At 43.1% G+C, this 26,773-nt stretch overlaps 1 protein-coding gene across 8 annotated transcripts in view; it reads right to left on the reverse strand.

Moving 5' to 3' along the window:
• CADPS (calcium dependent secretion activator) overlaps positions 1-26,773 on the reverse strand; it is a 478,811-nt gene that overhangs the window by 156,564 nt on the left and 295,474 nt on the right. For all 8 annotated transcript variants that reach the window (XR_003435859.1, XM_027121298.1, XM_027121292.1 and 5 more), the window contains exons 9-11: positions 20,707-20,773; positions 10,334-10,442; positions 3,753-3,965 (exon numbers count right to left, since the gene is read on the reverse strand). Coding sequence is in view for 7 of the 8 variants with exons in the window: in XM_027121298.1 (XP_026977099.1) it covers positions 3,753-3,965; positions 10,334-10,442; positions 20,707-20,773 (389 nt within the window). In the remaining variant the exon portion in view is untranslated. The remainder of the gene's footprint in view (positions 1-3,752; positions 3,966-10,333; positions 10,443-20,706; positions 20,774-26,773) is intronic.

The raw sequence follows: 26,773 nt of genomic DNA on the forward strand, positions 1-26,773 counted from the left end.
TAGTGAGGGTTTGAATTTACCAGTTTAAATGCAGCTTTGAAGTAACTGTTATGTAACCACGATTCTGTGGCAGACTCCACTAAAAATTATGATCTATCCCCTACCCCCAGCCATTTTTCGTTGTTTTGCACAACTACTCAGTGCATTACCACACAATGTAAAATTCTTGGCTCCTGTTTGAATCATTCTCATGAGTTTTAAATACCCCTAACTGTAAACGATCAGATACAGAAGGTTGGTTTGGTTAAACCCTGACTGGATTCCGATGCTGGTTTCTAAAGTATGGGAACACAGCCTCACTTGCGGGTACTCTGGCTGCAGTTTTTATTAAGTGCCTAAACTAGCACTAGATAGAATCTGGAGCAGTTGAGGCTCTGTTTCAGGGGTAGTAAAGTAACTATGGGATTATTAGGTTTAACACTAGTGGGTTGAAGCTCCGCGTAAAGATTGTCATTGACTGCAGGGTCATGGTGTACAGTTGTGCAGAATGGGCACTGCACAACTCAGGAGGCACCATTCGCATTTCTGTCTATGGGAGAAGTGTCTCCTGCAGGGCACAATCTGCATGGCTGAAAGTGGTGGCTTCCTTCTTACAGAAGCTGGTAAGAAGGAAGGTAGTCCTCATACTCTCTAGAGAACCTCTGTTCCTGGGCAGTGATTAAGGGAACAATAAGGAACAGGGTGGTTCTGCCACCAGGTACTGATAAATCCCAGATGCATGAATTACCTGACCTTCTCGCTCATCTCTCAGCCTACCTCACATGCTCTCTAGGAATGACATTACTTACCCCACCCCACAAATTCGAACCCTTAGAATTTTTCTCTGGATGCTCCATTTAATGAAAGTTCCCTCTGTCGACTAGAATAGTGACATACCTCAGGCTTGTGTGTACTCAGCTGAATCTTGTAGCTGATTGCCTAATGACTCGATTCTAATTGCACAGCTAAACGGATCCTACCCACCGAGGGAAATGTAAATCGAGAGCCCTTGTGTATTTCCAGGAAGGGACATCCATTCCCTTTTCAAGAGCCTCCATTACTAAGCTCCTTTTTAAAATCAGTGTCTGGTCTCCGTTTAATTTTACCCCTGAATGTCCATCCTCTTTCCTACACTAGAGAGAAGAAAAGGGGGCTAATCACGAACCAAGTAGTAATTTCTTAATCTTGGCAGACGATAGAACAAAGACACTGAATGTAAGGTGAAATGACTTCAGAAGAAGTGGAGATTATTTGGAAATAAAACCAGGATTTTCCAAATATCACCTGTGACACATGTTTTATGAGCTTGATTTAGATGGTGGTTATAGTTAGGAATATTTTCCTGATACACAGTTAATTCCATCTCAGAGGAATATAATGGGACGTGCTGTTTCTAAATTTATTTAAAAGGAGCCTGTCAGGCAGGGTGAAAGAAGGGATTCCATTACAGAGGAATTATTTTAATTCAGTAAAGATTGGGGATGCTTTTATTTCAACTAGTGACTAAACCATTTAAAAAGAGATGCTTCCTTCTCTCTCTTTGCTCTCAAACTTAAATGCCACAAATGTTAGAGAAAAAAGAGAGTAGGACACTTGGTGGTGGTCATGGTCAGAAGGGCTGTCCCTCTTCCCCTGAGTCCCTCCTCAACTTATTCCTTATTCTTTCAGGGTTTTCTTTGTGGAAACCCACATGATTGTGTGATTATGTACAAGGTCCCACAGGGAATGCATCTTCCTTTAAAAAGCCATCAGGGGCTTCCCTGGTGGCACAGTGGTTGAGAGTCCGCCGGCTGATGCAGGGGACACGGGTTCATGCCCCGGTCCGGGAAGATCCCACATGCAGCAGAGCGGCTGGGCCCGTGAGCCATGGCCGCTGAGCCTGCGCGTCCGGAGCCTGTGCTCCGCAACGGGAGAGGCCACAACAGTGAGGTGCCCGCGTACCGCAAAAAAAAAAAAAAAAAAAAAAAGCCATCAGTACTGGACAGGAATCCCTGGGAGCACCTGATGGATAGTATTTGTCATCCAAAAAGAGTTTTTCCCCAACAGTAAAGGTGTTACAAGGTCTAAGAACATAGTCTTGTTAGATAAAAACAGACATGGCAGTGGAATTCATTGAAAAGAGACTATTCTCTGTTTAGTTGCTGTAGCTACAAAATTATTCGATCCATATTTTTAAAAAATTATTTATTTATTTTTGGCTGCGTTGGGTCTTCATTGATGCGCGTGGGCTTTCTCTAGTTGCAGCGAGTGGAGACTACTCTTGGTTGTGGTGCACAGGCTTCTCAATGCAGTGGCTTCTCTTGTTGTGGAGCATGGGCTGTAGGCGCACAGGCTTCAGTAGTTGTGGCACGCGGGCTCAGTAGTTGTGGCTCGCGGGCTCTAGAGCGCAGGCTCAGCAGTTGTGGCACACGGGCTTAGCTGCTCCGTGGCATGTGGGATCTTCCCAGACCAGGGCTTGAACCCGTGTCTCTTGCATTGGCAGGTGGATTCTTAACCACTGTGCCATCAGGGAAGCCCTCGATCCATATTTTAAGAGCAACAGAGGAGAGACAGTGTGAAAGCATTGTGTTCAAGGTCAAATTTCTGACGAGGGGCCTTCACACTTGCTTTCCCTTTTGCCGTAATTCTCTGTCCACAGATATTTGTGGGGCTGACTCCCTATCATTTGGGCTGAAGCTCAGATCATCTGACTTATATTCCCTCTCCCCACTCAGTCACCATTGCATGACATTCTTTATGGTATTTCTCAATGTCTGAAACTATCTTACTCATTTTTTTACTTGTTTACTGTCTAGTCTTCCCCACTGGGCTGTAGGTATCCTGAGAGCAGGGATCTCACCTGTCTTCCTCATCAATGTCTTGTCATCTAGACAGTTGCTCAGTGAACTACACTGAATCAGTGGGTTCCATGCTAAAGTCAGGACTCACCATGATTTTTGCTAAAAATGCCTTGTACCCGAGCTATTCCTAATTGACCTGTTATTCAGAACCGTAACATCTCTATTTAGGGTTCATGTTTTGTAAAAAATGAATTATTTAATTTGGTGCCTTATGTCTTCAGTGCTTCCATTGTCTTTGTTTCAATAAGCATCTCCAAGCGTATGCTGTCTTTCATCTGACCCTGTGTGTCTGAAGTGTTGCAAGGTAAAAAACCAACGTAGGTAGCAAGAAGGCATGGCAAAGGGGCAAGAAATTAAAGCAGATGCTGAGGTAAGAGGGGAAGAGACTGGAATATGAACTGGGGCTGTTTAAGGAGGAAGTTTCATTTTTGGGTTCTGGTATTTTAGCTCAGAATGGGTACCGTGGTTTTTTTTTTTTTTTTTTCCACTGCATGTGATAATGTCATCATTTATTTTTAAATGGTTCTAAGTTGCAGATTTAAATTTATTTCAAATCAAGCCCTATTTTACAATTACTTTTAATAGGAAGAAATGAGGCAAGGACATACATAATCTACCATATTTGAAGGACTCAAACAAATACATGTTTGGCTGTGAATTCTAAACTCTCACCAAAACAGAGAGATAAAAATCCACCTAAAATATATTTTCTTTGTTTAGTCCTTAGGGGGAAATGTCAAGTATTGCACTTTAAAATTACTTTCATCTAACATTTTTGTCCCAACTTTCCCCCTCTGAAGTCACTATTTTTTCTTTTCAGCAAACATGATTTTGTGAATCCTTAATGTTAAAGCAACTAGATTTTCTAACTCAACTTTGAAAGATTGACTTTACTCTACAGAGCTATTTTTAACAAATGGCATATTTACTTACAAAATTGGGAGATGGGGGCGTCCAGCTGAGGCACGTTCCCTCCCTTGGCGTTGAGTTTCTGGACTTGGGTTGGGGGCACAGGCTTGTGTGACTGACCGGTAGCCCGGTACATGGCTTGGACCCAGAGAATGCGATCTTGCTCATCATCACTTGCAAATATCACGGTGTCTCCTTCTTTGACTGCATTGAAGAAGGCTCGGCCACCCTCCAAACCTGGGTTAAAAGGGAAAAAAAAACTGCTAAGTTGAGCTGCAATGTTCTTGGCAGGACTAAGTTCTGAGAGAGGCAGTTTCTGTGCTTTTTCTTGGGCTGCAGAAGGGAGGAGCCATTTATCTGACTGTAGGATGGGAAATCTGATACCCACTTGGCCACAAGGTGGGGCCATGGTGTCCAAGAGGCATTTTGAGCCCAGCTCTTGTCTCCCGCCATCTTTGTTTGGTTGGAGACAGAGTTGTCAACTGAGCTGCCTAATGGACGGGTAAACATCTGTCTATAAATAACACTATTATTTCTCTCATCTTTTTTTTTTTTTTTTTTTTCTTTTTTTGCAGTACGCCAGCCTCTCACTGTTGTGGCCTCTCCTGTTGCAGAGCACAGGCTCCAGACGCACAGGCTCAGCGGTCATGGCTCACGGGCCCAGCCGCTCCGCGGCATGTGGGATCCTCCCAGACCGGGGCACGAACCTGCGTCCCCTGCATCAGCAGGCGGACTCTCAACCACTGCACCACCAGGGAAGCCCTCTCTCATCTTTAAATACAAACAAACCAGACAACGAAAACATCTCTTGACCCCCACTTCTCCCTTGAGCTACTGCCCTATTGTTCTTCTCTTTACAATGTAAGTGGATCTCTACCAGGGCTTCTCAAATTTTGGTGCACATGTGAATTCTCTGGGCATCTTGTTAAAATGTAGCTTCTGATTCAGTAAGTGGGGCTAGAACCTGAGATCCTGCATTTCTACTCAAGCTCCCAGATGATGCTGATGGTGCCAGCTGGAGGACCACACTTCAAGTAGCAAGGGTCTCTCTCCTCTTAAAGCCCTAAAGCCCTTCTGATCGGGCTGCAGCCCCAGTGAAACTTGTCGAGGTCACCAATTACTTCCGTGATGCTGAGTCCGATGATGAACTCAAAGGCTTCATTTTGTTCCATCCATCAACTCATTCCATTCTCTTTGAAAGGTTTTCTTCACTTGGCTCCAGGTCATCTGATTTTCTTCCTCCTTCCCTTGCTACTGCTTTCAGTCTTGTTTGCTGGTTCCTCCTCCTCTCACTCCTCCTCCTGACCTTTAAACATGGGAGCATCCTGGTCTTCTGTCCTTGGACCTCTTCTTTTCTTCATCTACACCCAGTCCCCCATCGTGATGGCCATCGTGTCAAATACCATGGATATGCTCATGGTCTCTACATTTCTAGCTCTACACTGGACACCTCCCTTGAACAGCGGACCTGAACATCCAGTGGGTTTCTTGACTTCTCCATGTGGATATTTGAAAGAGACCCCAAATTTATCACATCCAACACTGAACTCCTGGTGTTTTCCCCAAACCTCCTCTCCATCTCAGTAAAGCTGACCTTCTGGGTGCTCAAGTCCACAACCTCGGGGTCCTTTCTGACTCCTGATTTTCTCTTACTGCCCATTCCAATGAAATTCTGAAGGCTTTACTTTCAGGACGTCAGAACAGAATTTGACCCATTCTGCCTTCTCCAATGCCTCCACCCTGAATTCAGCCATGTTCATCTCTCACCTAGATTATTTCAATAGCCTCCTATCTGATCCATCTACCTCCATCTTCACTCTCTATACTTGCTTCTCCAGATGGCGGCGAGAGTAATCGGTTTAGCATAAGAGTCAGGTCATGCCACCCCTCTGCTCAAAACCTACCAGTAGCTCTGCATTTCACTCAGAGGAAGAGTCTAGGTTCTGACAGGGCCTGCAAGGCCCCACATGAATTGACCCTTCACTACTTCTACCATCCTCTCCTACTACTCTCTCTCTCACGTGCCCCTGTATGCACCCAAGTCGTGATGGCCATGCTGGCCTCTTGCTGCTCCTTGAACACTCCAGGTGTGTTCTCACCTCAGGACCTTTGCACATGACATTGCCTGTGCATGGAACTCTTCCTCCAGATATATGCATGAGTCACAACCTCCCCTCCTTTGTGTCTTTGCTCAGATGTCACATGCTTGTTCAGGCCTTCCCTGACCTCTGCCTCTCCTTACTCACCTCTCTTCTCTTGTATTATTTTTCTCCATAGCTCTTACCACCTCTAACAAATTATATAATTTACTTCCTAAAGACAGGGAGTTTTTGTCTCTTTTGTTCACTGCTGCATCTCTGGTACCTAGAACAGTGCATGGCATAGAGTAGGTACTCAACAAATACAAGTTGGATGAATGAATGCTCTACAGACCCATTTTTGTCCCACAGGCAGTTCTCAAGGTTAAAATTTAGAGAGAAGTAGGCAGAAGCCTCTCTTTGGTCTCAGGCCAGAGAGACATTGTGTCTGTCAACATATTCCAAAAGCCTGTATTTTGTGGTTACTGGGACTGTCTGTCCATAAATAAAGCTTCATATCTTCCTCAGGCTCCTCATCCTTCCTCCCCTCCCCACCCCCACCAGTTATCAGTTTAAAGATGAAAGGGGAGTAAACAGAGTGATTAGCATCCCTAAATTTCCAACAAGGCCCAGTCACTAACCTGTATGACATTTGCATTGGAAAAGATTTCTGGTGACAACGTTAACTCTAATGTCTATTCCACAAGAGTGGGTATGTGTTGGTAGTTTTGCACTTAGAATTGCCAGGGATTCTAGAACAATAAATAGCATCATCTTTATATGAAGGGTCTAGTGGTGCACCATTATGGTGGTTATGATTATGAAGGAATATTTTGGTTCATTTCTTACAGAGAGTTTTAAAATGTGTGATTTGGATAGGATGATGTACAGTTAGCAAGCTGGGAAAACCTGATGAAATGAATGGATACAACCATAAGAAGGAAAATTCTGCAGGGTGAGAGAGGAAGAAGATCCTTGAGGGATGCTTTAACCCCTGAAAAGTGGGTACCAAGGAGCTAAAAGGAAGAGTGGGGTCAGTAGAGCTCCCGTAGTCTAGTCTCATGGTAACCTTCGGGATAAGCTACTATGATACCGTAGGTGATCTGCAGGCTAGACATCACTGGATGGGTCCTTTTCCTTGCCCCACCACCTCCCGTCTGCCAGGGCCCACAGCTGGGAATAGGGACACTGTGTTCCTGGAGCTACAGTCAGAAAGTCAGTTCATGGGGCTGCCTTGGGAAGTAGAGAGGTAGAGATGGAAAGATGCTAAGTGTTCAGATTTTTTATTTAATCCTCCCAACAGCCCTGGGAAGCAAGTACTCTTTTTCCCACTGTATAAATGAGGAAACTGAGTCACAGAGAAGGAGCTAACTACCCCACGAACACAAAGTGGAGCTGTAAGCATCAGAGTTGGGCTTCTAGCCCGGGCTGTCTGACTCTAGAGCTGGTGACCATAAGCATTGTGCTGGACTGCTGCAGAGCCGGACAGCATGCCTTGCACGCAGTAACTGCTCGCAGAGGATCAGTCATTCACAACAGAGTGAAGCCTAATCGTGGAGGGAGTGGGGCAAACAGAAACATCTATAGCAGCACAAGCAAGGACAGTGACAGCAGCGGAGAGCACCAGAGCTTTTCCAGGAAGCGTGGGAGACCAAGGACACACGATTGAGGGTGAGGAGAGAGCAGAGAAACTAGCTGAAAGAAAACCAAGGAAGGAGAAGGCAATGTGAACATCAACACATGCTCCTAGGCAGCTGTCTTGGGCAAGGCAGCAGTTGTCGGGGACACCATCTGCAAAATGCAACGTGTGACAGTGCCTGGGCTCTCCACGGAATACCCCACAGGTACTGACCTGTCAAGAACAAGAGGACACGTCTGGGAACGGATGGAGGCAGACCAGGCAAGGAATGTGGGCCAGCTCCCGGCTGGGGATTGCCATTCCAACAACACACATGGACGTGGTCTGTTTATTATGGTAAAGTTGAGTTGTCAAAGATTTAATTTAGTTGTTTAAATTGTGCCACTGAATTATTCTGAATGAATATCCTATTTGAAGACTTAATTACTCGATCTAATAGGAATTGAGAGATTGTTGCGTACTCTTCGAACCATACCCAGGGAAAGGTAAAGTGCAGTGTTTTCATCTTTTGATTAAAATGATGGCCCTGAATGTAAAACTTACTTACACTTATTTACCAGTTCCCCAAACCAATCTTTCAAGGACCCTAAACAGGTAGAGTTGATTTAGAGCAAGTGATTATGTCCGGATGAGTGCTGGCTCTCAGGCTGGTACAAAGGCAAGGATGTCCATGCTACAAGGCTACCTGCCCCCTAAACATCTCCACCAGTTGGTTCCATTGACAACCAGGATAAAGCCGAGAGGAGATGGGGGACAGATGGACCCAGAAGTCCTGCTCCAGGTGCACACTCACCTTTCAGGGAGCAGAGGGAGAGACTCCACAAATCTCTGAAGACACTGGCTAAATTGTGCATTACCCTGATCTCCAGCTGGCAAACTTTACTATACATAAGGATCCCCTAGAGTGCTTGTTGAAATAGGATTCTGCCCTCCCCTTTCTGGTTCTTGGTTAGGTTCGGGGTCCAGGAACTCCTATTTTCCGTAAGCACTCTTTAAGAAATTCTGGGTTAGACTTTTCTCATGACGATTGGGAGTATTTGAATCTCCATTTTCAATCAAACATTGCTTTGAAAATAACTAGGACTTGGCACACGGAAAGGCAGAGACGATTCTGCTTATTATTCTCAAGAACATAATCACTTTACTTTCCATTGACATCCTTGGTAAAGGAATTTATAAATTATATCCCATGGGATCAATGTGAAAAAAAGAAGAGAAGCTTTTATAATACATACGCACAGTTACCCCTTTTGCATGTAGACAGAACAGCTTTCTCCCCACTCCTGCCCTCCCCACTGTAGGAAGAGAATTCCGCATTTGAATGATAAAATAACAACTCTAGCTTTGCTATAGCTGTACACAGAGCTATGTTTTACTGCGGCTGCCAGAGGGTGTGATGGGTTAGACCCCAAGTCCCAGCTCTTCTTCTTCCTTTACAAAATGAGATGATAATCCGGGTCCCATATAGTTGGTGGATTGTGGTAAAATCCAAATGCCATCACGTAGAGGAAAGGAATAGTAAACTGGCTTAAAAGAAGGTAGTGCCATAAGATGGTATTGTTTTTCCTTCTCATATTGGTCCTTGAGTCTCCCACTTGAAAATATAGGTCTTAGGAAAGAGGGACTCTGTTTCTTTGAAGGGAACTCAACGGTTTGAGACCACAAACCATGACAGAATGCCACGAGGGCTGCTTTCTTAGTACAGGGGCCACATCCTTTCCATGAGTTGTTGCACGAACTTGGCTCAAACCTGTAGGCTCTACTGATGAGGAGGGATTTCCAGGCAGAGCCTTTAGTTTACGTCTTACGTGGTCAGCTCTGTATCATTGTGCTCTGGCAGGATGCTAATTATCTACAGAAGTCTGAGGAGGCGGGGCTGGTCCAAAGCACTCCGGGTTGGGATTCTGAAGCCCACTGCTAATTTTCCTAAGTGGGCTGGGCCAAAGGTCTTCCCAGCCACACCTTTCCAGGTTAACACCCCATCTTCTCTCAGACTCTGTTTTTCCTTTATGTGTATTTTGTTGCATGTGGAAGAGCAATATGGGAGTAGAAAAAAAGGTTTTGGGCCAAATAATGCAGTATGGTTGGAAATGCTTTCCTTGTGCAGATTTGGCATAAAAATAAACTTCTCTGGGAGAGGGCTGTTGGTGCCTGTTGCTCATTAATATGCTGAAATGATTTCGCACCGCCCCTCCCCCCCATTTTGAAGGTTCCTTGAGGCGGATTTCTATTCATCTCTTTCTGGGAAGAAGATAAAATGGGTGGGGGGAGAGGTGTGAGGGGGCAGGATGTGGAACTTATGCAATGTAGAACTTACGAGAAATACTACCGTTTGTGTGGTTCTTAGTTACATAAGGTTGAGGAGCTTGGATGTCTATACTGTAGATTAGTGTCTTTTTAGGAAAAAAACCATTTAGCGAGGACTTTCTTTTCAAGTACCATCAGCTAACTTTCAACTGTAGTTAACAAATGTGTACGTACAGGACAGGTTTATTTGGACATGGAGACGCAATACCTGCCAAGCCCACACATCACTGGTGAACAAGACACACATACACACACACACACACGCACACACACACATGCACACACACAAGGTCGTTGGTGTACATGTAGGACTTATTTTTCAGGAATTTCTTTTGAACATTCTAGGGTGGAGTACAAATTTGATATGGGCACAGCTACATAGAAGAAAAACGTATTCTGTTTTCATTTTGGTTTTATGAGGATCCCTTGAGTCAAAACAAAGTCCTTGATTGGAATGGCATTTACTCGTCCACGTGGCTTAGTGTCCAACAGGGAGGAAGTGCCCAGAAAATGCTAGTTGAATGTTCACGTGGGAAGGGGGAGATTTTTATGGGTTCACAGCCTAGCGGGTGGGCGGGTACCTGGCTGGGGGTCCGTGTAATCCACAGTGTAGCCATCCAGTTGGAGAAGTTCCTGAGGCTCCGCTTTTTTCTCCCGGTAACTGCACATGGCAAACGTGTACTGACTCACCTAAAAAAGAAAAGCACAGATTGTGAGGTTGGTTCTCTAGAGCCCATTTTCCTTGAAAAAAACCCTCCGTGTTCAAGCCTGTCCTTTCCCCTGAGGCCCTGCACTCAGGAGCTGGGTTCAAATTGAGTTTTTCCACCTCCTGGCTGTGTGACTTGGAGCAAGTTAAAAGACTTCTCTGGTCCTGTTACCTGATCTGTAGATGGATATAATCTGAGAACCTACCTTCTCACTGGCTTATTGTGCGGATTGAATGAGTTCATAAGTAAAATGTATTTAGCATCTTTCCCGGATGCTTAGGAAGTGCTGGACAGAAGTTAGCTATTATCATTACTGCTGCTAGTTTAATTGGGCTGAGCTACACGAAACTGACATTTGGGTGGGTCAAAACTGGTTGCATAGCAGCAATCTTTTAGCTTTTACCTGATATGACTATGGCCCTGGCTCTGGCTGAGACTGTCAAGCTCTCAGACTTGACCCAGGCCTTTCGGTCAGAAGTTAGGGACTAGACTTTTATGCATTTATTTATGCCCTCCGTTTCTTTTAGTATTTTACTTTTTGCAGGCCAGTTCTCAGCACTGAGCCGCATGTCTCAGCCCACCCTCCCCCTTGCCACTGAAGGAGTGCTTTTGGTCACTTTGAAAAGTCTTCCCTTCATCTCAGACAAGTGCAGGAGTGACATGCTGTCACAAGCAATGAATGCTCGATCTCTAGGTGCCAGTCATGGGAGAGCCATCCTCAGCCCTGCACGGCACGGCTGTTGTCGCTGGTGTGGCCCTCACGACCCACACGGGCATCGGCCCACGTCAGTGCTGGGCGCGGGCTCTGCAGCTGCAGGCCAGCCTTCAGGTTCCTGTCGCCTCGGTGCATCCAGACCCAGCGCAGATACTTAGCATTTCTACAGCCGGCTTGTCTGCAAGGAGCCCGGGGGAGAGCAAGACTCCTTCAGGCTTCGGGCTAAAAGCTCAGGGGCGTATTTACCATCCACGGATGTCAAACGTCTTAGTGAAGTAGTGCCGCATCCCTCATCTCTTAGTTCCCTTTATTAAAACAGACATTTCCTAAGTGAACTTTGATCCCGGCGGGGGACATTTTTTATCTCCTTCTCCATGGGTCTGATTTTTTTTTTTTTTTGGGTAAGAAATTGGCGCTCTCAAAGCCTGCACACATCTCCCACAGTCCTCAGCCTGAAGGTCCCAGTGGCAAGATGAAGGGAGTCCACGGGAGAACGTTCTACTGGTTGATTTATCTATTGCTGCCCTCTGTTGGTTCCTGATGAAAACTTCTGCCCGACATGGGTTTCTTGATCACGCATATAGTTTGAAGAATCTGTTCCTTATATTGCAAGGTCTTGATGGGCTTCAAGGGAAACATAAAGCCACTCAGAGTATGTTCATAAGTGGACATGTATTACGCTTTGTAATAAGCAGAACAACGAATAACAGTCTCTTCTAAAAAGGAGGATTTAAGAGTGCAAGCTTTGGGTGGGGTCACACAGGCCTGGGGCCCCATCCCAGCTCTCAGAAGCTGTCATATATAGAACTCAGAGTCTTCATCTGTATTTTACCTGGGTCTTATTGTGACTGGAGGATTAATAGAGCAGTGAAGGGCTTTTCACACCGTGCGTGACACTCACCTAGCAAATACTCAATTTATGCATTTACGTAAGCAGTTGCCACGCATTTGGCACTAACATCCTAACACAAAGTAGCTGAGGAGGTGTATTTGCCTACTAGGTTATAAATCCTTTGAAGGCAGGCCTAGGGAGTCATGCACCTTGGTTATATTCCCCTTGCCATGAGCAAAATCTACCATGTAACGGGCATTTACTAATTGAGTCTGATTGGTTCTAGAAAAATGAGTACGTACCACCCAATAAAGAGGTTTTCTCCCTCCCAAATTTACATGTTTCTCCAATCCACTACTGATCCCACGGACAACCTATCTCCCACACCCCCTGGCATGACAGTGAACACAGACATTGCTGGAACAGTTCTGCAATGATTTTTTACCTCTCTGGCAACACCGAGATGATGTAGTTCGTTAATATGATGATTAGCCAAATAGACGATTGCAGACACTTACTTGAGATCAGAGAAATATCACGACAGAAGGCTGTTATTTCAAGATTCAGGCATTTACTCTTACTACATGCTTGGGGCTTTCTGACTTTTCCTTTTTCTATTTCAGGTCCTCGCTTCTTGGAGCACTGTATGTTGCTGCCCCCTTCTGGTGATACTGTTGAAGTTGTTCCGGGCAAACTTGGGGCTCAAAAAAACTCGAATTGGTTTATTAGGACCATTTTAATCTGGAATTTGGCAACTTACTTTAGGAAAAAAAGGAGGGGAGAAGAAATGATTTGTTTTTGCATATTTCTAATTACTGCAAGGTTGGAGGGAGCCTCAGACTTTCTACAGAGCTTGAAGTGTGAGGGAATAGCAAGGGTCTGGGAGCTGCTAAACTGTTTTAAGCCTTGACCTTCCAGAGTGTGCTGCATTGAGAAAGCTTGCCTGACGGGGGGGAAGTCGGCTTGGGGGGAAGTCGGCTTAGATGAAAGTACAGTCAACAGATGGTACAGATAGAGAGACTGAGTCTTGATGACTTTGTTTAAGCTCTGGACCTAGCCATGCCAGAAAACTCTTTAGTTAATTAGTAATTTAATGAACTAACCAAGATATTTCTTCCTCTTCTAAAACTTAAGCTAATTCCGGTTGACTGTTGTCATTTACAAACAGAACATAAATGCAAATGCCCTTTAGGGCCATTGTGAAGTTGAGTGGGAAGAATGAACATTTATTCAGTTATAAATCATTCACCTATAATTCATTCACCTATAAATCATTCATTATATGCCTTACAATTCACTTTCATAGTTAACTTAATATTGTTTTCTGGGTGACAACTGTTGTATTACAGGGTGTTTTATATTATCAGCCAATATCTTATCTCATTCAGATTTAGATTTTTTTGAAAACTGGAACGGTCAGAATTTGGGTGCATTATATTATCTCTAGGTTACCCGAAACAGGTTATGACTTAGGGACCACATTGTCTCTAACTGATGCAAGGTGTGTGAGTTCTAGGACACTGTATCTAGGACATTGTATAAACCCCCTTGAGCACAGTGCCGTCTCAGTGCTTGGTGTCCTGGAAGACATCTGGAATCAGAAGGCCTATGTGAGGATTCACATAGGCTGCCTATGAGCCATTGACCTTGAGCAAGTCATTTAACCAGCCTCAGCCTCAGTTTCCTCCAATGCGAAATAGGGATAAGCCGTGTCCTTAACACAGTACAGAAATCTTTGGGGCACAGAAGAAAAATATTTTAGAATAAAAAGATGATCGAGGTGAGGCTTTCTAACCTGGTCTGGATGACGGGTTGGCTTCTTCCACTCCTCTCCTCCCACACCCAAGGTGGGGAGCTCAGGGTGGAATTGGCACCTTCATCATTAACATTGGTTTGGTCGCCGTTCCTAACGACGGTAATCAACATATTTGCTCCTTACCATGGCCCCTGGGGTTTAGAATGAGTTTACCCAGCAATGTCCTGACTCAGGGTGCCGGGGACCCATTTCTCCTTACTCCTTGTGTTAGGGTCTGCAGCCATGTTCATAGGGCATATACTGGGGTTTCAAGGAACACAGCTGAGAGGTCTTGTCATGCCATTTGCGCAAAATCATCTGTTTAGCTACTCTGATGCTCATTTCCTTGGAGAACATAAACTCTGAGAGAGTGTGGTCGAAAAGGAATGGGAGACTTCAGTTTAAAAGGGACAATGACCTCTGAGGCAGTGTTTCTCCAAAGATGGTCACCGGACCCCCTGCATCAGGACCTCCCGGGTTGCTTGTGAAGCATACAGATTCCTGAGCTCCATCTCAGAGTCTTCTGCGCATCAGACGCTTCTGGATGGCCCTTGGGACCTGCATTCTATTTACTTAGTTAGTTTTAGGCTGCACCCTATGGCATGTGGGATCTTAGCTCCCTGACCAGGGATCAAACCCCTGCCCCCTGCGTTGGGAGCACGCAGTCTTAACCACTGGACCGCCAGGGAAGTCCCTCTGCATTTTAAAAAACACCCAGTGCAGGCAGTCCAGGGCCATACTTGGAGAACACTGTGTAGGAACACTGAAGTCTCTGGGAGAGAAACACCCTGCAACTGCTTCATTCCCTTCAGAGCTGGTAGGGCAGACTCCAGCCACATCCATAATCATTTTAGCCTCGATCCTTAACCACGGAAATTGCTGCTTTGGCTCAACACCCCCCTAAGGGTGGCCTTTGTCCCTGGTTAGTAGGAAGCCCATTTATAACCTATCTTTGGTTCCCCGAGGTAGTAGCTCTAAAAGGAAATCTCCCTGAGAGAATTTAATAGTTTTGCATTACAGACAGAAATGTAGACTCTCTCTCTCTCTCTCTCTCTCTCTGTGTGTGCGCGCGTGTGTGTGTGTGTGTGCGCGCGCGCGCGTGTGTCAGAGAGAGAGAGAGAGAGAGACAGACAGACAGACAGACAGACAGCTGGGGTGGGAGGGGAGATGAACTCTGAGGAGACTGGTGTTGGATGTGTTCTCCTTAGGCTTTTCAAACAATTTTCCTTGTATTAAATCTAGCGGAACTCATAATCACGTTGGAAATTATGTGTTACCAGCTCTCTACAAAAAACACTCCATGAGACCCAGCGCCTGAATAGAAAGGCACATTCAGTAAGTCACTTGGGTAGCTATGACTCCTGTGTGGTGGTTTCACACTGTCCCACAGAGATCCCTCTGAGGCTGCTGGGGAGTTGGGGGCAGGACAGGGAGAATCTGCTTTCTTCCTCAGCTCCCTCACCCTTCCCCATATTTGACCAGACTGGTTCTCCTGTTTTCACTTTTGCATTTCAGTGGAAGGGTGTGGTGGCTTAAAGAAACCGAAAACCATTTGTACGTAAGACCGGATTCAACACTGCATGCAGCTGCTGGGCGCCTGTGGTCACTGCCTGAGCTGCCATCTTTCTTTCAAGCAACTTGGGATATTTTTGCTTTCCCTGAATTGGGCCAGGACTGAGGGCTTTGAACTTCTCTCCTGCAACTCTGTTGGCATTGCGGTTGTTTCAAAGGGCTTAAGTTGTTCTTTATCATTTTCATAGAATGCTGTGTGATCACTTAAACAGTAGAGATGAAAAATTGAGAAGAATCTAAAAGTGATGCAGTATTTTCTAGGTAGGCCACCAAAACTGCTTGTAGACACTGTTGTAGTGAACAGGACAAAAATGGAAACAGAAGACTTGAGTTTTCCTCCTGGCTCCCCCATTACCTTTGTGATGGTGGGGCTGTCATATCACCTCTGCAGGCCACAGAAGGTGTTAATGGAGACTTTGGATTTAGGCTGAAACAGAAGGTTGGATTTGGGGGATGCATGTCCCCAGTGTACCTCAAGGGCTCTTTAAAGCTAGTGAGAATCACATGTACGTGAAACCTCTCATGAAATCCTTGTAGGAAAAATGCCGAGCTGTAGACAGGTTTTGGATGCCCTTTTCTGATTTTCAGAAGTGAGCACATAGCTTGCTTTGTAGCTACTGAGCGCTTCTTATCTTCTCTTGGTAGAAGGCTCAGTGTGAAGGACCTAATACGTCTGTGCTCCAGTCACACGGCCTAGAACAATCATTCTCTTCTTTTGGGTTCAGTATATATCGTATAGACATGGCTTCACTAATATTTGCAGCACAATTCCTCTTTTTTTTTCTGAAGAGTTTTTTTCTCCCCTAAAATCTCTCCCAAAGTTAAGAGGCCAGTGACATCTTCTAAGTACTTCATCATTTCAAAGATTGTCAGAGAAAAGTCTTGTGTCCAGTAACTGGCTACCTCAGTGGGAGGAGAGACTCCATATTACATGACAAGGCCACTTACCCCACTTCCTCTTGGAAGGTGTCACCAGCCACTCTCTAGGTCACACGATCTTTCCTTTCTCAGAACCACGTGAAGCATTGCCTGGGCTCTTTTTCTCTCTCTTCCTTTTCCTTCTTTCTTCCACTAAACACTTCCTGAATGGCCATGCCAGACACTGAGCTGGAAGGTGTGTGTGTGTGTGTGTGTGTGCGTGTGTGTGTGTGTGGTGGGGTAAAGAGAGAAGCACAGCTAGATGAGTTGGAAACAGAACTGACCCTGAAACAGCACATGGTCTACTGAGGGAGGTCAGAACACAAGTGATTCTAAGGGAGGTTGCTCTGCTAGGTGAGAAGCATGCAAAGGGGAGAATCACCCATAATCCAGAGCTGCCTCTTTTAATGTATCTTTTTTTTTTTTTTATTCCAGCATTTGAAATCTTCATCTTAAATCTTTTTTTTTCCTTTTTAACATCTTTATTGGAGTATAATTGCTTTACAATGGTGTGTTAGTTTCTGCTTTATAACAAAGTGAATCAGCTATACATATACATATATCCCCATATCTCTTCCCTCTTGCGTCTCCCTCCCTCCCACCTTCCCTATCTTACCCTTCTAGGCGGTCACAAAGCACCGAGCTGATCTCCCTGTGCTATGCGGCTGCTTCCCACTAGCTATCGATTTTACGTTTGGTAGTGTATATATGTCCATGCCACTCTCTCACTTTGTCCCAGCTGACCCTTCCCCCTCCACATGTCCTCAAGTACATTGTCTAGTAGGTCTGCATCTTTATTCCCATCCTGCCCCTAGGTTCTTCATAACCATTTTTTTTTTTTTTAGATTCCATATATATGTGTTAGCATACGGTATTTGTTTTTCTCTTTCTGGCTTACTTCACTCTGTATGACAGACTCTAGGTCCATCCACCTCACTACAAATAACTCGATTTCATTTCTTTTTATGGCTGAGTAATATTCCATTGTATACACGTGCCACATCTTCTTTATCCATTCATCTGTCGATGGACATTTAGGTTGTTTCCACGTCCTGGCTATTGTAAATAGAGCTGCAATGAACATTGGGGTGCATGTGTCATTTTGAATTATGGTTTTCTCAGGGTATATGCCCGGTAGTGGGATTGCTGGGTCGTATGGTAGTTCTATTTAGAGTTTTTTAAGGAACCTCCATACTGTTCTCCATAGTAGCTGTATCAATTTACATTCCCACCAACAGTGCAAGAGGGTTCCCTTTTCTCCACACCCTCTCCAGCATTTACTGTTTGTAGATTTTTTGATGATGGCCATTCTGACTCGTGTGAGGTGATACCTCATTGTAGTTTTGATTTGCATTTCTCTAATGATTAGTGATGTTGAGCATCCTTTCATGTGTTTGTTGGTAATCTGTATATCTTCTTTGGAGAAATGTCTATTTAGGTCTTCTGCCCATTTTTGGATTGGGTTATTTGTTTTTTTGATATTGAGCTGCATGAGCTCCTTGTAAATTTTGGAGATTAATCCTTTGTCAGTTGCTTCATTTGCAAATATTTTCTCCCATTCTGAGGGTTGTCTTTTCGTCTTGTTTATGGTTTCCTTTGCTGTGTAAAAGCTTTTAAGTTTCATTAGGTCCCATTTGTTTATTTTTGTTTTTATTTCCATTTCTCTAGGAGTGGGTCAAAAAGGATCTTGCTGTGATTTATGTCATAGAGTGTTCTGCCTATGTTTTCCTCTAAGAGTTTGATAGTGTCTGGCCTTACATTTAGGTATTTAATCCATTTTGAGTTTATTTTTGTGGATGGTGTTAGGGAGTGTTCTAATTTCATTCTTTTACATGTAGCTGTCCAGTTTTCCCAGCACCACTTATTGAAGAGGCTGTCTTTTCTCCATTGTATATTCGTGCCTCCTTTATCAAAAATAAGGTGACCATATGTGCATGGGTTTATCTCTAGGCTTTCTATCCTGTTCCATTGATCGATATTTCTGTTTCTGTGCCAGTACCATACTCTCTTGATGACTGTAGCTTTGTAGTATAGTCCGAAGTCTGGGAGCCTGATTCTTCCAGCTCCGTTTTTCTTTCTCAAGATTGCTTTGGCTATTCGGGGTCTTTTGTGTTTCCATACAAATTGTGAAATTTTTTGTTTTAGTTCTGTGAAAAATGCCAGTGGTAGTTTGTTAGGGATTGCACTGACTCTGTACATTGCTTTGGGTAGTATAGTCATTTTCACAATGTTGAGTCTTCCAATCCAAGAACATGGTATATCTCTCCATCTGTTTGTATCATCTTTAATTTCTTTCATCAGTGTCTTGCAGTTTTCTGCATACAGGTCTTTTGTCTCCTTAGGTAGGTTTATTCCTAGGTATTTTTTTTTTTAATGTGTCTTGTCGCTCCACTTACATGCTCTCTTTAGGGTAGATATCAGCTGTTTTTGCCTACTCAGCATCCATTTCTTTTTCTGGTAATGGCATGCTGATTTTGCACTGGAGACAGCTCAGTGGCACTGTGAATCAAAGCAACATGGTCTGCCCTTCTGAAAAGCTGGTGTGACACAAGCTGGACCAATCCAATTCCCTCTCTCAGATTTGGTCCTCAAGTGGAGACACAAAGACAGAAAACGGTCAGAGCTGATTTTGTCTTACAGCCATGTCAATGACACTGGCCATGGTTCCCACCACCGGGATTTCTGGAACTACTCTGGGTACTAGCTTTTACCACCAATCCTATGAACTGCCACAAGAGCCTTCCAATACACTTTTTTTAAAACCTTACTTACCTTGAGTCTGTTTCTGCTATTTGCCTATAAAGAACTGTAAGAGATCCTCTTCTGGAAGTGAGAGACCAGGTCTCCCAGTTCTTCTCTATGACCTATCAATGTACCCTTCACAAAACAGGTACTCAATAAATGTTGGTTAGCTGATATTCTGAGGAAATGTATCTCTGGATGAAATGTCTTCCATCACTTAGCTGTGGCTTATTTGGATGGTTGGGAATAATTCCAAAGTTTTCCTTTGGTTAATTTATTTTAAGGTTTTGTTGCACCCCATAGTGATTATGAAAGCAAAGATTACCTCTTGCTTCTAGATGCAAGACAGATGCTGTTTGCCTTAGAGACACAGTAGAAGCTTGAGTAGATCTGTAGAAGGTGTAGCCTTAGAAGCTCAGGGTTGGTGGAACTTTCAAGGCCATTTAGACTAAGAGGCAGCTGCTTTTACTGTGAGATTTCAGAATCCATAGTGCTCAAAATACTAGTCAATGCTCATAGCCAACACAATAACCCAGTAAACACCTTTAGTCACTAAATTACAAGTTGACTCACTTTGTGACATCTTTCAGAGGACAGAATAAATTAACTTTTGGCAAATTGAATTATAGCTCACATGCTCTGGTGAAACTTGCAAATTAAAAAAAGGCAATGACAAATTCCTTTGTAAACTGAAAAAATCCTGATGCAAAAAGCAAACAAACCAAAAAAAAGGGGGGGCATGGAGATTTTCGAGGACATGCATTACTATTTCTGGAATCTTTTTTTCTTAAAGATACAATGAAGAGGGCAATAATATTATTTATATATTACTGATGTATTAGTAACGTCAATATCTATATCTACACCTGCATCTTTATATACAGAGATGTACCCTGCTGCATGGTTAATGATAGTTCCAACTGGGGAAGCCCAAAGTACCTCCAAAAGGAAAATTCCACAGGTATTAGAATCTGAGCTATCTGTGCATTCATGAAACAATGTCTACAATGAATTGTGTTCAAAAACGAAAAAGCAAGTTGATGAACAACATGAAGAGTTTGATTATTTAAAAAAAGCCTATGTGGAAAGATATATTTAGATGGTTAAACATAATTATAGGGGGTCTGGAAGCCTCAGACATCAAGAAGACTGGAATGTTCTTCCACAGGTGATTCAAAATCAAACTTACTAAACAATGAAAGAGATGCAAAAAGTCCAACTAAATTCTGGCTTTTCTCATAATGACTACCTTAGTGCTTTTAGAAACAGCAGATTCTTCTAAAATAATGTTAGTGTCCCTATTGCCCTAATCAGGCACACACTTGCTCCCTCCCTAGGTTCCTGCATCGCTGGCAGGGGTGGGAGTTTACTGCTCCCACATTTCATATATATTTCTGTATTGTTAGAATTAAAAAATAATGAGCATGCATTAATTTTTAGAACTTGAAAGTGATGTAAAAAGGAAAAGGAGCAGAAGGGAGCGCTCTGGGTACTGGAAATGTTCTGTATCCCTCTGAACGGTGGTTGCATGCATAAGTAATATATAGGAATTCACTGAGTTAAACACTTGAGCTTTGTGCACTTAAGGTAAATTATATCAAAAACATTAATGAATCCTATTGAATCTTTAAAAATAATGGCTCTTAAGACTGATATGAGAGTTGAAGAGTTACCTGCACTAAGACAAAAAATCTTTTCTTCCATCTCTTCCAGACATTCTTACCGATGGCCCATAAATACCTGAAGGAAAGCAAAAAGACCAGAGATGCGTTAATGCTTGAGCTAGTGAGCTGTTTAACTCACTTTACCATGAAGCTGGGTGCTCGCAAACAAGGAGACTCACAGGGCTCAGGAACAGATTGCAGACTCTGGAGCTGTGTGGTTGAGAAGAATGAAGAGCAGCAGGCAGGGTTTACTTTGGTTTGTAGGAGGAATTGTGGCCCATCATCAGACTTGCCTTAGAACCTTGACTGATTCCAGGAAACACCTTGGAAAATGTTACATTGTACCTTAATTTGTTTATGTGCTAAACGTCTTATAGGTAGGGAAACTCCTGAGAGCTGTTGCACAGGAGAGAAAAAAAGAGTGCTAAATCTCACAACTCCAACTCTTTCACCCCCTGTCAAGTCTCTTTCAGGAAAACCTTTAGTAAACAAAGCAAACCTTGTCTGCTTTTCCTGCAGTTCTGGCAAATGTAGTTATGTTACAGTAAGGAAGTTTCAAGTCGGCATAGAAAGTCCTCCCCACACCCGTCCCTCTCCCCGAATTGCTCTTCTTTGATGGAAATCTATCTTTATGCAGAAAAAATTTAGTTAAAGGAGGGTTGAGAACAACAAAGGCACACTTCAAAGCTGTCTGGAGATTTCATGGTCAGTGTTACTAATTCATTCCTGAATTACCCTGTTGGCCTGATGGATTGATACACGTTGAACTGGCATTGATCAGGGAAGTGAGGCTGGTGGTTTTCAAGCTCTATTGGACCAAGTGAAGAGAGATCTGGTCATACTCAAACCCAATCAAATCCTCGAGTTCCAAAACTGGCTTTATGTGCTATCAAAACCCAACTGGACAACTTCCAAATCCCCACTTCACTTGGAATCAGACACAATTTCTGCTTTGGAACACAATGAGGAATGCACCTAATTAAAATGTACACTGTTGGACAAATTTCAGGGGCTCGTAGCAGTGGCTGGTGGCCGAAGTACTCAGACCTTCATGCCAGGAATGTGAGTCTTCCGGGTCCTTTTGCTTCCTCATGCTGATTCTTTAATTACCAAGTGCACTTGAGTTTTACCTCCTGCCAAGTTCCTTACTTTGCTCACACCTCCACTCTTTCAGACCCAGCACACATTTTACGGCCATGGTAAACCACAGAGGAAACTCTTAATCGGTTTCACCAGAATGAGTTTCATCCTCCTCCTGGCCGTGGGACGGATCCTACCATCTGCATGTATGAATTTCCCTGCTGAAACTCCTTCAGTGAGTCTCCCCCACTGACACGAGGGGAGCCCGCAACTTTGACCACTCATCTTGCACTTCCATGATTTATCCCAGATCGGTCCATCTGTTGTATGATTTACTTGCCTTTTTTCTTTAAATTGACGTATTTAACAAGAATAAATTTATTTTGAAAGGAAACTTTACATTGTAGCTTTGATATACTAATTTTATATTACATAATGCACATTAAAATACATAAACAACTGCTTAACTAATATATGCTTGTCTGTATACCACGAAACAATCTTGTGTACCATCAGTGGTAAGAAGAGACCCAGGGAAACCTTAGCCTATAGAAACAAAATGGAGCATCTTGACCTGGCCTAAAAATGACTTTGTTTGCTAGCTTCTGTGCCTTATGTTACCTGTAATTCCTCACCACACCATAAAGTTGCACACCCCCATAACTTTGCACGTGTTATGGTGCCCGGAATGCCTTCTCCCTGCTCCTTATGTTAGAATTCATCTTCTTCCTAAGTTTGAATCCTTACCGTGATGTCATCACCTCCTGGGCCCTGCAGATAATTCTGCTGGTAGTTACAATGATCGCACTGCTATAATTTATTTATTTTCATATGTATTGTTTCTATTGGATTGTGAGTTCCTTGAAGGAAGGAAACTTGTTCTTTTTTTCTCAATTTTCCTTTCTAAATTCCTAGCACAGCTTTTGATGTATGGTAGGTGGTCAGTATACATTTGCCATATTCCAGTTAGTTATGAATGCCTTGGGAAACCGGAGCCATCTTTATCAAACTTTCTGATGAGAGTTTCACACATTGCATAGAGACATGCACTCCACTGCCAAGTTCTTTGATTTTTTTTTTTTTCCTCCCAAAATATATCCCATCTATTTCTATCTCCACTGCTACTCCCCATTCAAGCTACTATCATGTCTACCCAGACCACAGCAACAGGCTCCTCTCTGGTCTCCCTGCTTTCACTCTAACTCTTTTCATTACATGGCAGACAGAGTGATCTTTTAATGGGCAAATTAGATCAGGAATACACTCCATCTAAATAAGGATGGGAAACTATAGAAGGGTTTTAAGCAGGCAAGTGACACAATTATATTTCTATTTAAGATGATGCCGGTGGCTGCTGAGTGGTTAATGCACTGTAGATGGAAAAGGCAAGAGAGAAGGCAGGGACACCAGTGAGACGGTTACAGTAGTGCAGACGACAGAAGGAGGATGGTGGCTGGACCGAGGCTGAGGCCGTGGAAATGGCTGGACGGCTGGTAAGTGCCTCAGCCCCGAGGCCAACATGGTCAGCTCTGGTTACGTGGATTACCTAGCTGCCCTGGACAGTGTTCTTAACCTTCTTGAAATAATATGTAACTGTATTCATGGCAGAAATGGACCTAACAGGAACCTTCAGCCAGGTCCAAGGAAAGACAGGGTTATTGGTCTGTACCGATTAAGGGTATAGTGTTCCAGTTCTAGTGGTTAATCTGAGATGTTGGACAAGATGCTTAACCACTCGGTGCTCTGGAAAACAGGGCCAGGAATGGTCCCTCTCTTGCAGGGTGGTTGTGGAGATTAAACGAGATGATGCTTGTGAAGTATAAGCACGAGGCATGGCAGGAAGTAGATGCATAATAAATATCAGCCTTATTATAAAATATCTTTGAGTACAGAGGTAAGTGTATCGTTACGAGTAGTTATTAATAGCTAAATATGTGACAAGAAATCTCCTTGGACATATGTACACAGGGAAATAGATGAATTAAAAGATAAATAAGACAATGGGCGAAAATTTTTCTATTTTTAGTAATGCCTAGTAACGTTGTAACTCTCATACTTTTCTGGCCGCTACTACCAATTTTTCTTCTTAACTTGAATCCACATGAAGAGATTCAAAACAACAAACACAGCTACGACCTCTAAAGTGTTTATAGTTTTAACTGATGAGAACGGAAGTAGGAAAAGGAGTTCACGTGAACCCACAGAATGTAATTCATATGGTATCATTAATTTTTTCCTTCATGATAAAAATGCTAGCTACTGCTCGTGAAGTCTTACTAGTCTTCTGTGCTGTGCCAGGTACTTTATGTGAACTTATTATACCCACCCGGAAGGGTTAAGAGCTTGAATCTGGAGCTTATGTTGCTTAAGCTTACGTTGCTTACATTCCTGCATGACCTTGGGCAAGTTACTAAACTTACCTCTACCTCAGTTTTCTCATCTGTACAATGGGGACAGTCATAATGGTACCTACTTCAAGTGTTGCTGTGAGGATTAAAGCAGTTAATGAGACATAAAGCGCTTAGAACAATATCTGGCACAAAGTAAGCAATTATCACTGGGTATGTCATTATGTTATCACTCCTAATTTACAGCTGAGGAAACTGAACTTCAGAAAGGTCAAGTCATTTCTCCAGGGCGCCAAGCTGGTGAATGACATAGGCAGAATTTACACCCAGAACACTCTGGTTCCAGAGGGCCCTCTTCAGCATGCTATTCTTCCTCTTATAGGTGACAAACTTTGGTTTCTTTATTGAACTAAGAACATGAATGGCTATTCCAATCAAACAGAGAGGACTTGTGGTTGAAGGCTTCTGAATGGGAAAGCTGAGTGGGATCGGAGGAAAACGAACAATGCTCCTTTGGGAAGCATCATTTGGTTTGCATGAAAGAAGGGCTTTCCCTCTGAGGCTTCCTCAGAATTTATTGCTAATTTGGCACATACCAGATATCAAAACCAAGAAAAATTGAGGGCTACAATGTACAGTTTCTGTCTAGTCAGCTCTGGTTCTATATTTTCTTAGGTTGAAACACACTCATTAAGCAGAATGAAAAGTACCTGGAGCAGATGGAATTCTGTCATTGTAGACATACAGGTGGCTTCCCCCCTCCAGCTCTTCATTCCATAGACAGATCTACCTGTGCGGGCATTAGTGACCCTCAACTACCTCTTCAGGCTATCCAGATATTTGCAAATCTGGATTTATGAATAGATAATCAACATTCTAGTACAGTGAGCCAAAGTTTAGCTGAGGGGTTATATCTCAAACTCAAGGTGGAAATACCTAGGTGGGATTTCTGGGTCCTTAGGTCCTTAGGCTTAGCTGCCCCATGCCTCAGTTTAATCAGCTGTAAAATGGGGTTAGCATAGGATCTACTTCATTTGGTTGTTGTGAGGACAGATGGAGATGATGCATGTCAAGTTGTTAGCACAGTAACTGGCCCCCAGTAAGTGCTCAGTAGACCTAACTCTATGCTTCCTGCAAGAAATGCACTTTAAATCTAAAGACACAAAGAGGCAAAAAATAAAAGGATGGGAAAGGAATTACGATGCCAACATTGGTTTTTAAAAAATCTGGAGTGGTTATATTTATTACTGTCACACAAAATAAATTTCAGGACCAAGAATATTACCAGGGATAAAGAAGATCATTTTATAATGATAAAAGGGTCAATTCATCAAGAAGACACAGTAATCTTAAATGTTTATGCATCTAATAACAGACTTCAAAATATATGATGCAAAGGTGGACAGAACTCTTAAGTAGAAACAAACAAATCCACAATTATAGTCAGATTTCAATACCTCTGTCTCAATAATTTACAGAAAATCAGTAAAGGTTTAGAAGATTTAAACAACACTATCAACTAACTTGATTTAATTGATCTAATTATAGAAAATAAGCCAATGGGAAATAAAGTGGGATCCTAAATATATTGAATTAGGTCAGTCTAGGTAGTTCTGTTTGAGAGTCTGTGTCAATATGAGTGGTATCTTGGGGACTTATGGGGAAGGGAGAGGAGTGTGATGGTTTTGAAAACAAGAAGTCTAGAGCAATGGCACAGCTAAGAAGGTGGAAAAGGAAAGGGGATTTTAAGAAGCATGGGTAACTATTTTGTCATTCACTTTGAAAGATGTTTTCATTGCACATATAGACTTGAGTACATTAACGGTGTTGCTCCTCTGTCTTCTCACTTGCAATGCTTCTAACAAGAACTGTTTTATCCTTTTCTGTGTAACATTTCTTTGTTCTCTGGCTGCTTTTATGATTTTCTCTTTATCACTCGTTATTAGCTTTATACTTACACTGTACCTTGCTGTAATTTTTTTCATCTTTCTTAAACGTGGGTTTGTTGAACTTTTTGGATGTAAGTTTTATAGCTTTTATTAAATTAAAAATATTCAGCCAAAAAAAAAAAAAAAAAAAGCATGGCTAAGACTTACAAGCTGTGGTGCAATGAATGAATTCCAAGTGGAGTCATGGGAAGCTCTGTATTCTATTCATGTTTCAGGTCCTCAGTTAAGTTGATTTCTTTCATTTCAAATGGAAAGAAATAACACAATTCTAGACCTGGCTCTGATGCTTACTCTGACTTGGGCAAGTGTGTTCACCACTCTAATCCTCAGTTTCCTTATTTGTAGAGATTGACTCATTCACATTCATTTATGCAACAACATTTATTGGACTTATACTACATGTCAGGCCCTGTACTAGCTTCTTCGAACAAAGAAGGCAGATGCCCCTGCTGACAAGGAACTCAAAGTCCAGTGGGGAAGACAGACAACAAAATAATAAATGAAGAAATAGCTGGTATGTGAGATGACTGTAAGTACTCTGGTGAAAACAAAGCAGAGTAAGAGACAGACAGAGGACACAGATGGGCCAGGAAAGGCATTCCAATAAGACACACAGAAATCAAGGTGAGCCATGTGGACATCTGGGTGGGGGAGAAGGGGCATCCAAGGCAGAGGAAACAGTGGGGACAAAGGCCCTGC

This window comes from Aethalodelphis obliquidens, unplaced genomic scaffold (genome assembly GCF_003676395.1).
Source record: "Aethalodelphis obliquidens isolate GAN/ISIS:26980383/991018 unplaced genomic scaffold, ASM367639v1 scaffold22, whole genome shotgun sequence".
NCBI lineage: Eukaryota > Metazoa > Chordata > Mammalia > Artiodactyla > Delphinidae > Aethalodelphis > Aethalodelphis obliquidens.